At 35.8% G+C, this 19,050-nt stretch overlaps 1 protein-coding gene across 1 annotated transcript; it reads left to right on the top strand.

Moving 5' to 3' along the window:
- Positions 1–2,670: 2,670 nt before the first annotated feature.
- On the top strand, positions 2,671–3,898 carry LOC132293730 (NADPH-dependent aldehyde reductase-like protein, chloroplastic). The gene has a single exon (XM_059791328.1). It carries the CDS (start codon positions 2,774–2,776, stop codon positions 3,554–3,556), a length of 783 nt encoding a protein of 260 aa, XP_059647311.1. The 5' UTR covers positions 2,671–2,773; the 3' UTR covers positions 3,557–3,898.
- Positions 3,899–19,050: the final 15,152 nt, after the last annotated feature.

Here is a 19,050-nt window from a genome sequence, read left to right as displayed (position 1 = left end):
GAGCGTTGTACTCGTCCAGTGCTCTTTTCTCAAATGCCATCCGAGCAGACTGCTCGTTAGCCAGAAGGCGCTGGAGTTCTGCCTTTTCATCCCTGACTGAATCGCGCTCAGTCTGCCAGACGCTCTTCTCAAGCTGAAGGGCATCTTTTTCATCCTGGAGAGAGTCGGTTTCTTTCTTCAGAGCATCTCTCTCTTTTTCAGCTTTTTCAAGCCGAGCCAATATCTCGGTGTTTTTGTTGGCAAGAATATCGTTTTCCTTATTAGCCACATCCAGGTTATCAAAGAATTTACGGGCCCTGGCATTCCCCATTTCCGCCTGTTTCTGCATAGCCATCATACCGAACAAAGTCTGCATAGATATGCATGAATACTGGTTAAACCGATCGCCTGGTCGGATGAAGGCAAGAACAAATATTATGAGAAGATTCATGAGTTAAAAAATAATAGTCACCTCCATGGCAGATTGGGGAAAGCGGCTGAATACATCCTTTTGTGACAGACCCTTCGCTGCCTCAAGGTCTTTTGGAGTCCACATGCTCTTATAGTACGCCATGGCGGTCTGGCCATCCTTGAACATGGTCTCGTTCGGCTTCACGAACATCCCATCCGTTCGGGTGTATCGAGGAGCCCATGGTGGTAAAACAGGAGTAAAAGCAGAGGCAGAAGCTGAAGCAGAGGCAGCAGCTGCAACAGGCCCGGAGGGGGCAGGAGCTCTGACTGGGCGATGCAAGAGAGCGCTCAGTCCAGAAACTCGGGTCCTCTTTGTAAGAGATTCCTCCTCGAAGTTGACTCCACCGTCAGGATGAGGTCTTTTGCCTCGCTCTTTGTCCCGAACACTCCCAGCAGCAGCAGGGGTAGTAGTGATCTGTGGAGATGTGCTCGGGTTGGTGACAGGGGTGCTAATAACAAGATCAATAGCCACTGCACTCGGGATAGTGTCAGAGATGGTGGCTGAAGAAGAGGCTAATGCCGGAGAGGAGGTTGCTCCAGCAGCAATGGTGGCTGGGGGAGGATTTTTCCTCCTACCAAAGAGAGGAATCTGAAGCTTGCTCATTGTATAGCCAAGGGCTGAGAGCGCTAGAAGGTTGTCTGAAATGAGGAGGTCTGAGCAAGAAGGAATATCGTTCAGAACGTATTTCTTCAAGTAATTACTCCTATCCCTGTAAACACTGTAGCTCAAGTCATCACAAGGAATGCCTAAGGAGCGACATAAGAAAGTACATGTTTCGCAGGGACAGTCGTTTTTATGAAATTTGAATTTCTTATACGAGGAGACAGAATAGACGCCAAAGGCGCTCGGGATTGGGTAATCCTCTACAGCCGGCGAAGACCAGGCCCCACTAACACCCACAATGTTATTCCTCCAACCCTTTTCAGATTTGATTGTATCCGTACATATGGACATCTTGTCGATCGGGTAAAGGTGGTAGAATGGCTCTTCAGTACGGATTTTACTGACCTTATAACAAAGGAGAAGATCTATGAGATCAAGATCCAGACCTCTGTCACGGATCAGCAGTAACAGAACGGATATGATTCTAAGGAAATTTGGGTTTACCTGCAGAGGGGAGATCCCCAATCTATTGAAGACATAGTTAAAGAAGGGATGCAGAGGGAACCTAACGACATTCAGTTGAAGGTTAGTAAATAAAACCTCGCCGGGAAGAAGGCCAGCACCGGTCATAATATTAACATCTTTAGGGCAAACCCTAACTTGGATGTTGTCAGGAAGTCTAAGTCTCATACGAAGAACATCTAGATCTACAACCATGGTGAAAGCGAATGAAGGATCTAAAAGAGTAAAAAGAAGTCTTCCGAAAGTAAAAAGGAACAAGACTAGCTTCTGGGGTAGAAAGCAGCAAAGAGCACTGCAAGATCGCTGGAAGAATGACTCTTGAAGAATTTCACCGGAAGAAATTTAGCACTGTTCTAAAAAGATGAGCGAGAGATTTGACTGATGATGGAGAGAGATGGAGACGGTAAAAAGGCATGAAGTGGCATTCTAGAGCCTTATAAAGACGAAGTGGACCCGAGGGCCGAAGCGTCAGGGGGGCGAGAAGTTTATCGAATTCCGGAACATTGATTCCGGATCCGACCGCCCATTCCCCCATAAGAGTTTCTCGAGCCGTCAACGTCATGATGAGACGCCTTTGATAATTACCCCTTATTAAATAGGGAGTAATTATGAGGGCAGTTGAGGAGGCCAGAAGTGACATGGGCCGGATATGACCCGCGAACATGGCATCCGGTCCGAGCAGCTGGGTCCAGCCCATAGAAAAATACTGCCATATGGGCCGAACGCGAACAGCCCATCAAAGATGACCAAAACCCACCGAGGAACGAGCCCAGATATAGCAGTCCATTAGTTTTTGTAAGTATCTATAAATATGAGAAGTAATAGATAGAGAAGGGAGATCTTTTCTGTTGAAGTGTAAGAATTCCAGAGAGAGAAAATATAAATGAATTCCTTGCATCTTCAATAATTGAGGTGGATTTGTATAAACTATTCAAATTTATGTTGCATCAGAGCGAGCGTCACTTATTGGGTGGCGTCATGGATGACCGTGTGCAGATCACAGGGAGACCAAGTAACAATTTTGAACTACAACAATATATATATATATATATATATATATATATATATATATATATCATGTTGGTTCTTAAAATCGCATATAGCTTTGGTTCTCCTAAATCTGAATCAAGTACAGTACTAAAATTCACAGATTGTAAGCTCAGCGAGTTCAGCCCAATCTAAGCCACCTCCTCTTTCATGGCTCAAGCAACCCAATCACTCCCGCTCCAAGACCGAGTCGCAATCGTCACAGGCAGTTCTCGAGGAATCGGCCGTGCCATCGCCCTCCACCTCGCTTCACTTGGCGCCAAGCTTGTCATCAACTACACCTCTAACTCGGCCCAAGCCGACCTCGTCGCATCCGAAATTAACTCCACCACCGACGCTCCCCGCGCCGTCGCTGTAAAAGCCGACATCTCCGATCCAGCCCAAGTCAAGTCCCTCTTCGACGCGGCCGAATCGGCCTTCAACTCAGAAGCCCACATCCTGGTCAACGTTGCCGGCGTTTTGGACCCCAAATTCCCAACGATATCCAACACTTCTCTCGACGATTTCGACAGAACTTTCAGCGTAAACACCAGGGGGGCGTTCCTGTGCTGCAGAGAGGCGGCGAACCGCCTGAGACGCGGCGGCGGAGGGAGGATCGTCTGTTTGACGTCGTCGGTGGTGGCGTTGTCGCCGCCGGGGTACGGGACATACACGGCGTCTAAGGCGGCGGTGGAGGCGATGGTGAAGATACTGGCGAAGGAGCTGAAGGGGACGGGGATCACGGCGAACTGCGTGGCGCCGGGGCCGGTGGCGACGGAGATGTTCTTCGACGGAAAGACGGAGGAGATGGTGAAGAGAGTGGTGGATCAGTGCCCGATGGGTCGACTCGGGGAGACTCGGGATGTGGTGCCGGTTGTTGGGTTTTTGGCGAGTGACGCCGGGGAGTGGATCAATGGTCAGATACTTCGCGTTAATGGTGGCTTCGCTGTCTGAGCTTCCACGTTGCTTCGTGTTTTTAATGCTCTGCTTTACCACTTATTTCTAGTGAATTTCTTTTCCTTTATTGGGAAGGTTTAACATGTATGATGATCAAGTATTGGTCCATACAGCCAGTTTACAACTATTTTGACCGGACATGTAACATCTCGATTGCAACGGAGACCTGACAGTTATTGCGAACAATAATATTTAATGGTTTTATTATTGATTTGTTTTGTTGTGAATTATTCGATGGACCGGTAAATATGAATCATTAATATTGTATATATATATATGTGTGTAATAATTTTTAAGTTAAATAAATATAAAATTACCGTTTAGTGTTAGTGTTAAAAATGTTTCACCTCAAATTCGAATCTAAATGAAATTGGTACATGAGCTAGTTAGGCATTATCCTATCTAATAATTCGAATTTTTTAGTTACAACACGAAAAACCTAGTCAATCCTGGACATCCATTACAATTGACATGAGAACCATATCTAATTCTAGCTGAACTTTAAAATTGCAATTATATTTAAGTTTTGTTTTGTTTTTATTCTAGCTGAACCGTGAAATTGTAATTATAAACCAATGTTAGTATTTTGTTTACCAATTCCTTTTCAAAATAGAGTGCCATTATGAGAGGTCGCTATATATATATTGTTGTTGGGATTGGGTACAAATATTGAGACCTTGTATAATAGCTTGGAATAGATTTTTATGATAATTATACAATCTAAACTTCATTCTAAAGTTCATTTGCAGTAAATCACATTATACAGTCAAACTTTTATAATAAAAAAAATTATTTAATTTGATCAATTTATATTATTAACTTCTATTGTCTCATATAAATTTATTTTATAATATTTTGATCAAATTACAATACCAAATAGATCACTTTAGTATTAGCTATTTAGCTACGGATGATATAATTTTTACATTGCAATTTAATTGCTATTCAAAATCACTAGGAATCTAGACGTTGTAAAAAAATAAAAAACATGCATTAAATGCATTACCTAACTTGAAAAGGGTAAAAAATAAAATACACAATATTTTATGTAAATAATATAAATAGAGGATAGTTTCTTTAAAAATGAGGATACTAAAATCCCCAGCAATGGTATTTGACAAAAAGAGGCCGCCGGTTGAGAATCTCCGGCAGATCTCTCTACCTGAACATGCAGGCTACCCCTCTGATGGATTCTACTGTCCTTGACGCCATGCTCCGTTTATACCTCTCCCAACCCGCATTGATAAAATAATCTACCATAATCACCTCATGAATTCTTTGTGGACACTCTCATATCATGTTATAATATATGCGTAACACTTTTATTCCATATTTAAAAAAAGTGTACAATATCTTCGAAGGATATTTTAAATCTTAAATGGGCATAAAAAAGGGAGTCATGATACTCATGGAACACTTACCGTGAATTGTCTAACCGAATTTTTAATTGACTATTTATACCCAATAGAATTAAGTGGAGAGTTTTATTTCCTTATTTGTTACATAATTGACCAATTAAAAAAGTATGCCTACTGCAACTATTCAGTCAAATGCCTATAGGTCAAATTTGAAAGTTTATACCAAATGAATTTTTTTATTATTTTAATATATGAGTTCCACAAATAATTCAAATTTAGTATATTATTATTGTTTAATTAAAAGATAAAATATTTATAATTTGATATATTAGGTGCAGTATGTAAAAATATTAGGTGCAGATGCTCTAACACTCTTATTCTTGTAAAGTTGTAACATAAATACAGTATAAAATAATATTATTTAGGAGTGCGTTAGATTCAGTAATACACATGCGGTAGACCAAGAGGATATAAATATGTTTATCTTTATTTTTGCTGATTAATTCACATTTGTACTTTTAAAAAAAAAAAAAAAAATTTGAAATGTTCATCTGCCGCTTGTGTTTTATGGGATAGACTTGTTACCAAAATAAATAAATAAGAGTATAACTGAGGTGGATTTGTATAAACTATTCAAATTTATGTTACATCATCGCGAGCTTCACTTCTTGGGTGGCGTCATGAATGACCATGTGCAGATCACCGAGAGACCAAGTAACAATTTTGAGCAACAACAATATGTATACTGAGGGCAGCAAATTGCAAAAAAAATTATCCCATTACCACTATTACTCAATTGCTAAAAACTCTTCTTGGGAATATTTTTAACAAAAAATTTCCTTTAACTATTCCAAAAGTGTGTTTTTAACTTATGTATGTTTAAATGAATGTTCAGGGAATTTTTTTGAACGAAATTACCCATAGATTATTCATCACACAATTTATTTATGAATATTGATAAGGGAATCGAAGAGTAATTTTCGAATTATCACATAATCAAGCCACATCAGATTTTTTAGGGACGTGGTAAAAAAAAAAAAAAAAAACACTTTGACTGTAAGGCGAGAAAGCTGATGCTGGTTTGAATATACCATATGGATAAAGAAAACTTATACGCTAGAAAACTTCAACAAGAATGGCCTCTGCTTTCTCATTTAGTTTTCGTACGAAATCGACTCCTTCGGCAAATGTTCTATACTCAACTGTCCGGTTGGGGGTCGATTTTATCGAGATAGAGAGTGAAGTGGAGAAGTTGATCTGGTTCTTCGAGTTGACTCGCCAGTTGGCTCATTCGATGCTGTAACAAACTCAAAAATTAATTGTAATTCCTGACTGAAGGTTTGACATCCATCTATTTTTTTGTTTGGATCTATTAATTTCGTACAATTGGGTTTTTATTTGGCTTCTCTACGAACTCAAAAGACGAAATATGTATTGGATTTTGATTTGGTTCTACCCTGATTTGCCGCAATTTAACACTAGCGCAATCAGAAGTTGATCCATCGAACTGCAATCTCTAACGATGAACGTTTCTCGAGTCTCGTTGTTGCCAACGATGCCGTTGACCGCTGCGATCGATCCTTAAAATTTGGCTTGCGATTTAATATGCGCAGTTACAAGACAGTTTGAAAGGTTAAAGATGAATGAAGTATGAGAGGTTAAAGAGAAACAATAATTCCTAACACACGGTGAAAGGTGAATAAGCCACATGAGAGAGGAAAGAGGAACCGTGTTTAAAGAATGTGACGTGGCTTGGCTATGTCATGCTGGGTGAAACTTCAGGTATATATGTTCGGTTTTGTATCATTACTCTTTATTTATTTTTTCTCTGTTCTCTCTTCGGGTCAAGCAAGCCTTCTCATTCCTTTAAATACAAAGTTAACAGCAAATCGAGAAACCCAACTGTGAAATTAAAACAATTTTTGAGTAGTAGATGGTGGAATAAAAACAATATATGATGAGATGATAAATGCATTTCTCTCAAACTAAATTACTTAAATATCTTTTATGATTAGATTCTTATGAATTGAATAGAGAACATCGATGTCCTTTCACATAAAAAATTTTCATATTTTTAAGTCTTTAACTTGAGTACATTAACTACAATAATTTCGCCTAAAAAAGTTACTTTAGGGTATTTCGTGTTCTCGAAGTAAGTAAATTTTTTTTTAAAAAATCAAATTTAAAAAATAAATTATATTGCTTTCTAATTGCCAATTTTAGTCCAACTTACCTTGAAGTAGCATAATTCAATTAAGGAAAAGAAATAAATTGAACTAAGGAAACATGGCAAATTAATAATTATTTTCCTTAAAATAATTCATTGTTATAATGGCTGCTAAAGATCAAGTGCATTGAAGGAGTTTTTGAGCTGTTTAATTTTTTCATCTTCTGCTCCAACGCCATGGTGAATCTTCTCTCTCCTGTGCGATTGTACTCAATGTTATTTTATTAATTATACATAGTTTAAAGGGTTTAAGTGCATTAAATCCCCGAACCATCAAGTGGCTGTTAACAGAAAATGAAAATTACCATTTAGCCCTCCGTGTTGATTTATTATTATTATTATTTATTTATTTATTGTTAATAAGCTGATGTAACAATTGTAATCTCTATGTCCAATGAAAATTGGCCAACTCAGAATTATTTTATTGAAATGGATAAAAACAATTATCCACCAACAAGAGAATGACAACTCAATTAGTGGAAATATATATATATATAATTGTATTTCTTCTCTATCGGAAGCAACCACCACCACCCTCCTTTCTTTGTCCATCTCGTTGTAATATTTTTTGGGGCCAACAAGAGATTGAAGGAGATGAGAGGAAATTGTGAAGTTAGAACATCAAAATATCAAAATGGGTTCCAATTTAAACAGGTTTTATATTGGGGTTGATCGAATTTGGTGCATGATGGGTCTCTTTCCATTAACGGTGATGTTGGGAATCAATATCGTCTCTCTCTATTGAGAGCATTACAGGCAAGGACTTGGTCTTGAGTTTGACAACTAGCAATGATTGTTGGGATTGATTTGAATCAGGATGTGGGTTTGTTGTAAAATAAGATGATGATGGAAGGAAGGAATTAAAGACACGTACAGTGGATTTTATTTTTATTTTTTCTTGATCATATGGCAGATTTGGTAAAAGGATATGGGTTATAAATGTTGGAAATTTATATATATATATATATATAATAAAAATTATTTTATGGTCCTATGCACTACGTTTTCTAAAGTATAATTGCAATGTAATTATTGATACTTGATGGATTGGGTTGTATTTTCCAATTTCGTGGTCTAATTGGGAATATGATTTTTATGTTGTTGGATTATGGTTTTTCAACTTATTTGGTGTGATTTAATTCTAACCATTAATATCTAAGTTTCCATAATAGGAATGGAGACTTAGGTATGCTTGTTTGTAGAGAAGCCGTCCCCCCTATTGTTGTTAAATATAAGGGTTTGAAAACCCTTATTCAGTTCTATCGTATCGACAACTTTCAGAAGGAGGTAAAACACTATAATTTTTCACATCTCTTAAAGGGCACTAAGAAATTCTCAAAAGTATATAAAGTTTAATCTTTTAATCAGGTATGATATCAAAAACCTCTCTTTAATTTATGATCAATTTTGATTTCTACATGTTATTTATTATTTAAACCCAACAATTGGTATCAGAGACAAGTTAAGGTTTGTAAAAATCAAGATTAGTGAATTGAATACATGTTATATATTATTTTGAATTAAGGGCAGGATAAATAAATAAATTTATATTTGATCGCAAACTGCGTACATGGGTTTTGCACTGTTTGGATCGAAATTTGTTTTTTTTTTTTTTTTTTTTTTTTTTTTTTTTTTTTTTTTTTTCGGATTTCGTGCATGACTTTAATATGCAATTGATTCATATATAATCAGGTTCCTTTTGAAAATACTTTATATGTTGTTATGCACGCCGAACGAGTTTTTTAAACAATGAATGTATTATGATATGTATGTGTGTGTGTGTGTGTGTGTATATATCAGTTGGTTTCCTTATATGTTATTATGCTGTGCACGCCAAATGAGGTTTTTTAAGCAATCAATTTGTTATGCGATTTATAATTTGTTTCCTTTATCAAGTAAGCACGCCGAACGAGAAAACAAAAATCAATGAATTTGATTGTGAAAATCAAACTGTGTATAGTATAGAGAGAGAGATATATGTTTAAATATTTAATTAATTCTTTAAATTGTTCCATATAAATGAGGTAGTAATTTTATGCATTATTTATTAATTGCTTACTGACTAATTGATAGTAATCCCATATAATGGTGATGAACTTGCATGACCTCATGAGTGTGCTATATATATAATTTTAATTGTGCTATCCAATACTTTATAATTAATTTATGGTATTTGTTCCATATTTTGGTTTAGTTTATGCACACTAAATAAATAAATTTGAACCTGATTAAAATGAAACTTCTAAAGATAAGGTCCTTCATTGGGATTTATGAGGAACGGTAAAGTGGCCGTTTTAAAAAATAATAGTCGAAGTGAGTGATACCTGTTAAAAAGTGACACGCTCATAAAAGTTATTATTTTTCTTGAATTTTTAAAGCATTGGTCTTATTGAGGTCTCACGGTGCACTTACCTACATAAGGGCATTTATTCTGCCAAAAGGTGATTAATGTCTTAGTGTGGGATAAATGAGTAGAATATTTGAGAGTGCTTGGATTATAACTAAATAACCCTTTTGCCAAAAGGTAGTGAAAGTGTTTAGCAACAATTCAAGTATAATCAAATAGGTTTATGTGCGATTTGATCGCAAGTTCGGGAGTAAAATAAAATATAAAATTCTGCTAAAAGGTGATTTTTATATGGCATTTTATCTGTTCCCGCAGGGTGGACGGTTTTTACATATAGTAAAGCATCATGAGAAATTTGGCTTAAAACTCCAAGCACGAATTAAAATAATAATCCCTGAAGTTGTAACATATTACTTTATATGTTGTTCATTTTATGTTATTTGATATAACATGTATTACAATTATGGACGCTTCACTATTTAAAGACAACTCGCAAGGATTGAACCATTGAATGGTTTGAACTATACTACTTGGAGGACAAATGTTGATATTATGTTGGGTTTTTTGGACTATGAGTTTGTACTTTATGAGGAGAAACCCGCTGCAATCACTGAAGAGTCCTCTGAAGCAGTAAAGTTGTTGCATGCTAAGTGGACTAAGGCTAATACCATGGCCATCAGGTTGATCCGTGCTTCTACTGGTATTCATGTATTTGATACTGCCAAGACGCTTCTTGATTTAATTAAGAAGCAGTTCATGGGTGCCAAGAAGCAACTTCAGTATTATTATTTGACATATCTTGTGTCAACCAGTTATGATGGCAGTGGTTCAGTGAGGGAGTACATCTATAAGATATGCAAGCTGGTTAATGGTCTCAGGGAACAGGGAATCACATTTGATGATGAGTTATTGGTTCACATGATGATTTATTCTCTGCCCAGATCTTTTGATGCTTTCAGGGTAAATTATAATTACAAAAGACAAAATGGGACATTAATCAGCTATTGGCACTTCGTGTGACTAAGGAAGAGTGGCTCAAGAGTGCTAAATTTGAGTCAGCTCATCTTGTCGTAAGCAGTAAAAGCAGAAATAACTTCAAGTGGAAAGGCGGAAATAAAGGAAATCAAGCTATTTAGAAAAATGGAAAGCACGACAACAAATGAAAATGCATTGAGTATGCAAATACGAATGATGAATGTTGGTTCTGTAAAAAGAAAGGACATCAAAAGAAAGACTGTTGTAGCTACAAAAATTGGTTAAAGAAAAACAAAGCAAGTATGGGAGTTGCTATTGTAATATTTGAATCCAACTTAGTAAATGTGCCTAATCATACATGGTGGATTAATACGGGTGCATCTATTCATATTTCTTGTTCGTCATAGGGACTTCAAAGCCAGAGAAAACCCAGGGCTGAAGAGAAATTGGTGTTGGGTAATGCTGATGTGATTCATATTGCTGCTGTTTGGACAATTTCGCTAGTGTTACACACTGGTTTTTCCTTAAAGCTTCAGGATATTTTTTATGTTCCTACTATTAGGCGTAATTTACTTTCAATTCAAGACTTAATGCTTTGGGTTTTAGATTTTCTTTTGGTGATGGATCAGTTATTATTCATTATGGTAATAATATAGTTGGACATGGTTATTTAGTTGATGGTTTATATCAATTATTGTTGGATGATTCTCATATTTCTGCTTCTTATTTTTCTGTGGATTTGATACCTTCCAGATCAAAACGTGCTTTTATTAGAAAGGATTCATCTATGTTGTGGCATAGGAGATTAGGGCATGTCTCTCGAAAAAGACTTAAACGGTTGGTCAAGGATGAGATTATAAGACCACTAAATTTTTCAGATTTTGATTTATGTGTTGATTGTGTCAAGAGGATGATACAGAAGAAACACAACTTTGAGGCTAGTCAGTCATCTAGTTTTTTGGACCTTATTCAATCAAATATTTGTGGTCTGTTTCCTACTGCTTCTCAAGGAGGACAAAAGTATTTTATTACCTTTATTGATGATTTCTCAAGGTATGCTTATTTGTACCTAATACACTAAAAGTCCGATGCACTTAACATGTTTAAAATCTATCAGACTAAAGTTGAAAAATAGTTAGGCAAAAGGATTAAAATTGTAAGATCGGACCGTGGTGGTGAGTATTATAGGAGAATGGACCAGGAGGGTGTGAATCATGGTCCTTTCGTCACGTACTTTAAGGAGCAAGGTATAGTGCCACAGTATGCCACACCTGGTTCTCCTGAACAAAATGGAGTTGCAGAGAAGAAAAACCGCACCTATCAAGATGTTGTTGATGAGCCATTTTTCACTACCTGAGAACTTTTGGGGAGAAGCTCTTAAAATGACAGTTTATATTCTTAATAAGGTGCTATGTAAAGCAGCTCCTGAAATACCTTTCAAGCTTTTGACAGGTCGTAGACCTAGTTTTCGACATTTGCATGTGTAGGGATGTCTTGCAGAGGCAAAGTTGTACAATCCTGATATTAAGAAGCTTGATCTTCGCACTGTTACTTGTCATTTCATTGGGTATCCTGAGAGATCATTTGGTTACAGATTTTATTGTCCCTCTAGACCTATGGAGATTGTTGAGACAAGTCATGCAAAATCTATTGAGAATGACGAATCCAGTGGGAGTTTGGATCATCGTACTTTCTTTTTTACAGAGGAGCATTCTTTTGTGCCTATTCCATTTACTACAGATTTAATTCTAACTTCAGTTATTCCATTCAGAGCTCTTAGTCCCACCCCTTCAGTTATTCCTCATATGCAACCTCTTGCTTCAACTTTTAATTCACTTTCTGAGCCTGCTCAACTTAGAAGATCTTCTAGAACCCAAAGGTCCGTTATACCTGAGGACTTTGAGATGTATGTTAGTGAGGTTAACATTGGCGATCATGAGGATCCAACTTCATTTAATGAAGCCATAGAGATTCATGAATCTTCTAGTTGGATAAATGCTATGAAAGATGAAATGCACTCTATATATGTTAATGGCGTATGGGAGCTTGCTGATTTACCTACAGATCGTGATATGGTAGAGTGCAAATGGGTCTTTAAGACTAAGAAGGATTCACTTGGAAATATTAATAGATATAAAGCTAGATTGGTGGTTAAATGTTTTAAGCAGAAGTCAGGTGTTAATTTCTCTGAGACTTTCTTTCCAGTTTTATCAAAGAATTATTTGAGAGTCATTCTTGCTATTGTTGCACATTATGATCTTGAGTTGCATCAGATGGATGTGAAGACAACATTCCTTAATAGATACTTTGAGGAAAAGATATACATGTCTCAACCTGAAGGTTTTGTGGTTAAGGGACTTGAGCATCAAGTGTGTAAATTAAATAAATCAATTTATGGGCTTAAACAAGCTTCACGACAGTGGTACTTGAAATTTGATGAAGTGATTACTAGCTATGGGTTTAAGGAGAATGTTGGAGACAAATGGAGTCGTTTTATTATTTTTGTCTTATATGTTGATGATATCCTACTAGCTAGCAATGACATTTATGCGATACATGATACGAATAATTTTTTATCATGTCATTTTGATATGAAGGATATGGGCAATGTTGAGTTTGTCCTGGGTATTAGGATCCATAGATATCGCACGATAGGCACACTTGGTTTATCTTAAAAGGCATATATTAATAAAATTTTAAAAACTTTTAGGATGGAAAATTGTGCACCTGGTGAGGTTCCAGTTGTAAAAGGGGATATTTTTTCAAAGAAACAATGTCCTGGGAATGAGATTGAAAGAAATAAAATTGATGTCACCGCATATGTGTCTGCAGTTGGAAGTCTGATGTATGCTATGACGTGCATTAGGCCAGATATTAGTTATGTGGTTGGGATGCTTGAAAGATTTCAGCAAAATCCAGGTATTGCTCATTGGAGGGCGGTGAAGAAAGTTTTGAGGTATCTTCAGAGAATAAAAGAGTTTATCTTGGTGTATAGAAAATCAGATTGTTTGGAGATTGTTGGTTATTCTGATTCGGACTATGTAGGTTGTTCGAGTAGTAGAAAATTCATTTCTGGATATTTTTTTATGTTGGCTCAGGGAGCTGTATTATGGAAAAGCTCTAAGCAATCCATTATCGCATATTTAACTATGTATGCAGAGTTGATCAGTTGTTATGAAGCGACCAAACATGCCATATGGTTGAAACAGTTTATTACGGATTTAAAGGTTGTGGACTCCATACACAAGCCTTTGATATTTTCCTGTGATAATGAAGTTGTCACAAAATATGTGAAAAATGAAAAATTGACCAAGCGTAATATGCACATAGATGTAAAGTACATTTACGTGTGCAAGAAGGTTAAGAAAGATATTATTGAGATTCCCCATATAGATATAGCAATGATGATTGCAGATCCTCTCACTAAAGATCTTCAGCCAAAAATATTTAAAGAGCACGTGATTCGGATGGGTATTCAAGCGTCATGTGTTACGATGTCTGATTTCTTTATTACATCATGTTATATTGCAATTGTTTTCTTTTAGTTTATTTACACCTTATGGTGACAATTATTTGCATGAAAATAAAGTTATGATGCATCGTCATTATTATTATTACATTGTTGTATATGATATGTGCACGTGTTATTCTTGTTGCCTATGAGTGGTATTTCACTCATAAAGTTGTTTGAGCTAGATGTGAAATTGGCACCACATTGGTAAATCCAAACATAACTACTAAAGTTTGTCTGTGGGAGTGTTAACGCTCTATGAAGATAGCTTGGGCTAGATATGAGAATGGTCCCATATTGGTAAACTCTCACACTGAACAAAAGGTTGGTGATTTGCTGTAATATGTTTAGGTAATATACCGCAATGGTATGAAGCAAGACGGATAGTGAGGTGAGCATTTAGACCACATATAGTTTGCATATCTCATGAAATACAATAAAAAACCACTATATTTGCTTGAATCCTCGATGGAATCGGTTTTCAGACTATGGAAATTGTTTAGACAAATATATTATTTGTCTACGCATTCATGATTCACTATTGAGAAAATTTATGGATGAGAGTATTCTAAAGTTTCAATCCATCAATTTCGATAATTATGTTTTCTAAATAAAAAATGATTGGCCACTTGACTTTTATAAAGTGTGTTGCAATTCATAGTGTCATTTTATAAAACTTAAAGTGCATGGACCAAGTGGGAGATTGTTGGAAATTTATATATATATAAATAATAAAAATTATTTTATGGGCCTATGCACTATGTTTTCTAAAGTAGGATTGCAATGTAATTATTGATACTTGATGGATTGGGTTGTACTTTCCAATTTTGTGGTCTAATTGGGAGTATAGTTTTTATACTGTTGGATTGTGGTTTTCCAACTTATTTGGTGTGATTTAATTCTAATCATTAATATATAAGTTTCCATGATAAAAAGGGAAACTTATGTATACTTATTTGTAGAGAAGCCGTTCCCCCCTGTTGTTGTTATATATAAGGGTTTTAAAACCCTTATCCAGTCCTATCGTATCGATAACTTTCAGAATGAGGTAAAACGCTCTAATTTTTCAGATCTCTCAAAGGGCACTAAGGAATTCTCAGAGGTATCTAAAGTTTAATTTTCAAATCAAGTATGATATCAAAAACCTCTCTGTAATTCATGATCAATTTTGATTTTTACATGTTATTTATTATTTAAACCTAACATTAAAACCCTAGGTTTCAACAATCGTTGCCACGTTTTTCGCAATAGATTGGAGGTTGGCGGATCTCGTAAACAAAAGCAAATATGTGTTGAATGATTTCCCACCACTTTAAATTTTTTGTTGTTGCCAGAGTTTGTAATACCCCTAATTTTAAAAAGGATAAAATTAGAATTTCAATTATCTTTATTGCATTTTTATGTGACTAGTTGCTTAAATGTTTAATTGTTTTATTTGTTTTAAACTGTTAGTCTTGTATTTGAATTGCCTTATTTGGTTAGATATATTTTAATTAAATTAATTGTATTTTTGGTTGCTGTAGTTACTTTAATTGTATTATTAATTATTTTCTTGCATGGACGTAACTGTTTAATTAAATTAAGTGTATGAACTATCTTTTAGGGTTTTAGTATTTTTATGGGCTTGCCGACATAATTAATTGGGTTTTAAGTTTAGGATTTTTATGGACTTTGGAGTTAGAATTAGTTATAAATATATAACTTATACGTCCCTAGGGTTTGATAACCCTATTCACGGCACAGTGAAAATACAGAGAGTTTTGAGAGAACTGAGCGAGAGAAAATAGAACAAAACTTAGGAGGAGAATAGAGAGGGCCAAGGGAGAGTTGTGGTGGCTTAAACCAAAACCATAGGAGGCTTGAAGATGGCCAGTGGTTGCCGCAGTTTTGAGACCAAAACTACAGGCAAGTTCTTCTCTTTCTCCTTCTCTTTGGCTCGTGTTCTGTGCACCTAGATAATCTCTAGGGTTTAATCAATCAGTAACTGGAATTTACATGTTTAATATATGTTATATTAATGATCTGGTTGTGTTGAAATCAAAACTGTTACAATTTCTACATGTCTCGTTTCAATTTTCAGTTCTTTAAGCATGTTGCTCTGTTATAAATTTAGACTTTGTAATTTATTTCAATTACTGCAAACGAACCATGGGGATGTCATAGGGATTTATATAAGATCCTTAGGTTCAGTGGTGAAGAGGAACAGAGGGTTTGGAAGAGAACTGAAATTTCTTAAATTAGTTTCAGTGTTGTTCTTCAAACATATTGGTTTAATGGCTTTGTTTAATCTCTGTAATTGATTTCAAATTGTTGTAAACAAATCATGGGGATGATTCTAGGCTTAAATAAGACTCTCAAATTAGTTTTAAAACCAAACTGAAAGGCAGCAACTGGCCGGAGTTGGAACAGAGGTCAGAACGAAGCTGAAATGGAGAAAGCTCACAGGGGGAGAGAGAGAGCCGGTTCTAGAATGCCAAGAGCTGGCTCCCACCTGTTTAGAGCCGGCTCCAAGGTGGTTTAGAGCCGGCTTTATGCTGCATTGAGCCTGCTCCATTTTTCTAGAGCAGGCTCTTTCCTTGTTTTGTGCGTACAAGACCTTTTTAGCTACTGTTTTGAGCACTTGAGGTTCCTGAACAGTTTTAAAATTCTAATGGGCTTTTCGATAATTAATTTAACATATAATCAAAGTCTTAGATTGCATAAAATACCCTCTTTGTATTAATGGAATTAACAGTGCGCTAATTAACAACTTGCGCGCGGTTAACTACCGGAAGGAAGTTAAATTGTCTAATTTCAATTTGACAATTTAAGGTGCTACAATATGATTCTAAATTAAAATTTAGATGTATGATGGAGACTTTTAATTAACAAAATTAGACTTGTAGCATATTATGGCTTTGTGCTAAAAGATTAAACCGTATACTAGTATACAACGTAGCACACTGTTACCAGATGGAGAGAATTAAATTGCTTGAATTAATTTAGCAATTTTATTGGACTATAATATGATTGAAAAGAACTTATTTTAATGCATGATAGAGTCATTGATACATTAGATGTAATCTACGCATGCTTTGGATGCTAGTTGTTGAGCCTTTAAACCATTTCCTGCAAATACATGGTTTAACTTTTGGATTTAAATTGCTGAAACTATAAAAAAAAAAGTCTTCTGCAATTCTTTGAGATGGTTTTGGATTGTAAATTGCTATACTGTTATTTATATGTTGTAATTTACATGGTTTGAATGTTAATAGTGGAATCTTATATATTATTCTACAAGAAATTGGATTATGGTTTTGAACTGTAATTGTTACAGTATTGTATAAACTATTCTGCAATTACCTAGCTTTTAGTTTTGGATATTAATCTGCTATACTGTTATTTATATGTTGTAAATTACATGGTTTTGGATTTCAATTGCTGAATAAGTATATTATGTCAATTACATGGATATGGAGGATTGTATGCACCGGTATGGGAGGGTGACATATTAGGGACGGTTTAGCTCAAAACGCCTAAACCTAACCTAACGGATTAAAGGAATGGATTTAAAAATATTGAATCCTAATTGTGTTAAGTCTAATCAACTGCAACTAAGTTGAGTGGCTTCCTGGATTAATGGATGATAGTTAAGTCATATCAACTGAATAAGTTGAGAGACTAACCAACTGGTTTATTGTATGTCAGTTCAATAAATATTTGAACTACATACCCTGGTTCTGGACGGACTTTATATATATGTTTATGGTATCACGAGATGAGCTTGAGTCCCAGACTCGTTGGTTAGGGTGCGTATATGCAGTGGATGCGTAGCTGGCTATAGTAGTTGAGGTGTACCCTGTTAGGCCTAGGTACTCATACCTACCTTTGGGTGCGTTTTCGCATGTTGCCTTCTATTCAGGTTGGGATCCGTGCTATAATTCAGTGAATGTCCCTTAGTGTGGATATATATATATATATATATATATATATATATATATATATATATGTATGGACTAGATAGCTATTGTTGAGATATTTAGGGTGTATCTGCGTATCGGGTCACTGTGTGGATTGTAGTTAGAGAAGAATTTGCATGTGGGCCTGACCCACTCTTATTTTTACAGGTGTTCGTTAGTTCCAGTGGTAGAGCTAGATCGTGTTGAGCAGATACAGTCATTCACTCCACCGATGTTGTAGGACTTTGTTTCCTGTTTTAGGCTTTGGTTTTATTCCAGTCATCTGCGTTCAGTGGGGTATCTTAGGGGTCCACTAGATGGATTCCCGAGTTGTATAATTTGGAGAACGATTTGTATTCGTGGAGGATCAGTTGTAATAGAATAGTTTATTTATCAATGGAATTAATTATTCTAAGGTTTCAATTATTGGATTATCATTTTAGTTTTCATTTCAGCAAATTTTATTTATCTCATTTGTTTTAATTGTATTCTGTGTTCGATTATTGCTAATTGGTTTGATATCCTCGGGTAATCGGGCATAGGCCTGGCCAACCCGCATCCAAAATTCGGGGGTATCACAGAGTTGGAGGCCAAAGAGAGGGAAAAAAAGAAAAGAAAAAAGAGGGAGGTGGATTGGAGAGAGAGCGGTTGTGGTAGCAGCCGTGGACGGTGGATGTGGTTATGAGGGAAGAATATTCTGTGGGGAAAGAACGGTGGTAGTGTTTGTGGCGGCCATGGGAAGATGGTGGATGTGGCGGCCATGGACAAACGTTGAAGGTTGTTTGAAGAATAAGGAGGGATGCATAATATATATATATATATATATATATATATATATATATATATATATTTGTATATATTATACATTCATTGATGATAATGTTATTTTTGTCTTTATAGATTTTTACATAGTCGCGTGAGTCGTGTGCTTTCTTTGAACATTTGATTTCAAACGGTCCACTAACGTTTTGCAATAATTGAAATAGTTTAAGGGATTAAGTATATTTCACTTAGTTCAGGGGTTTATTGGGAAAGAGAAGAAAGTTGAGGGGGTTTAATGTATAGCTTAAATATGTTTTTATTGGGTTTTTTTGGGGAATTTATCTTTATTGCTTCACATACTTGCTTTACGGAG

This window comes from Cornus florida, unplaced genomic scaffold (assembly GCF_030987335.1).
Source record: "Cornus florida cultivar Cherokee Brave unplaced genomic scaffold, ASM3098733v1 CherokeeBrave_3.0.0_Hap2_Chr02, whole genome shotgun sequence".
Taxonomy (NCBI): Eukaryota; Viridiplantae; Streptophyta; class Magnoliopsida; order Cornales; family Cornaceae; genus Cornus; species Cornus florida.
This window is presented reverse-complemented; position numbering and strand designations above follow the sequence as displayed.

Bases quoted from the DNA above. Each gene is read 5' to 3' on its own strand.
- LOC132293730 (XM_059791328.1), top strand. From the start codon at position 2,774: ATGGCTCAAGCAACCCAATCACTCCCGCTCCAAGACCGAGTCGCAATC.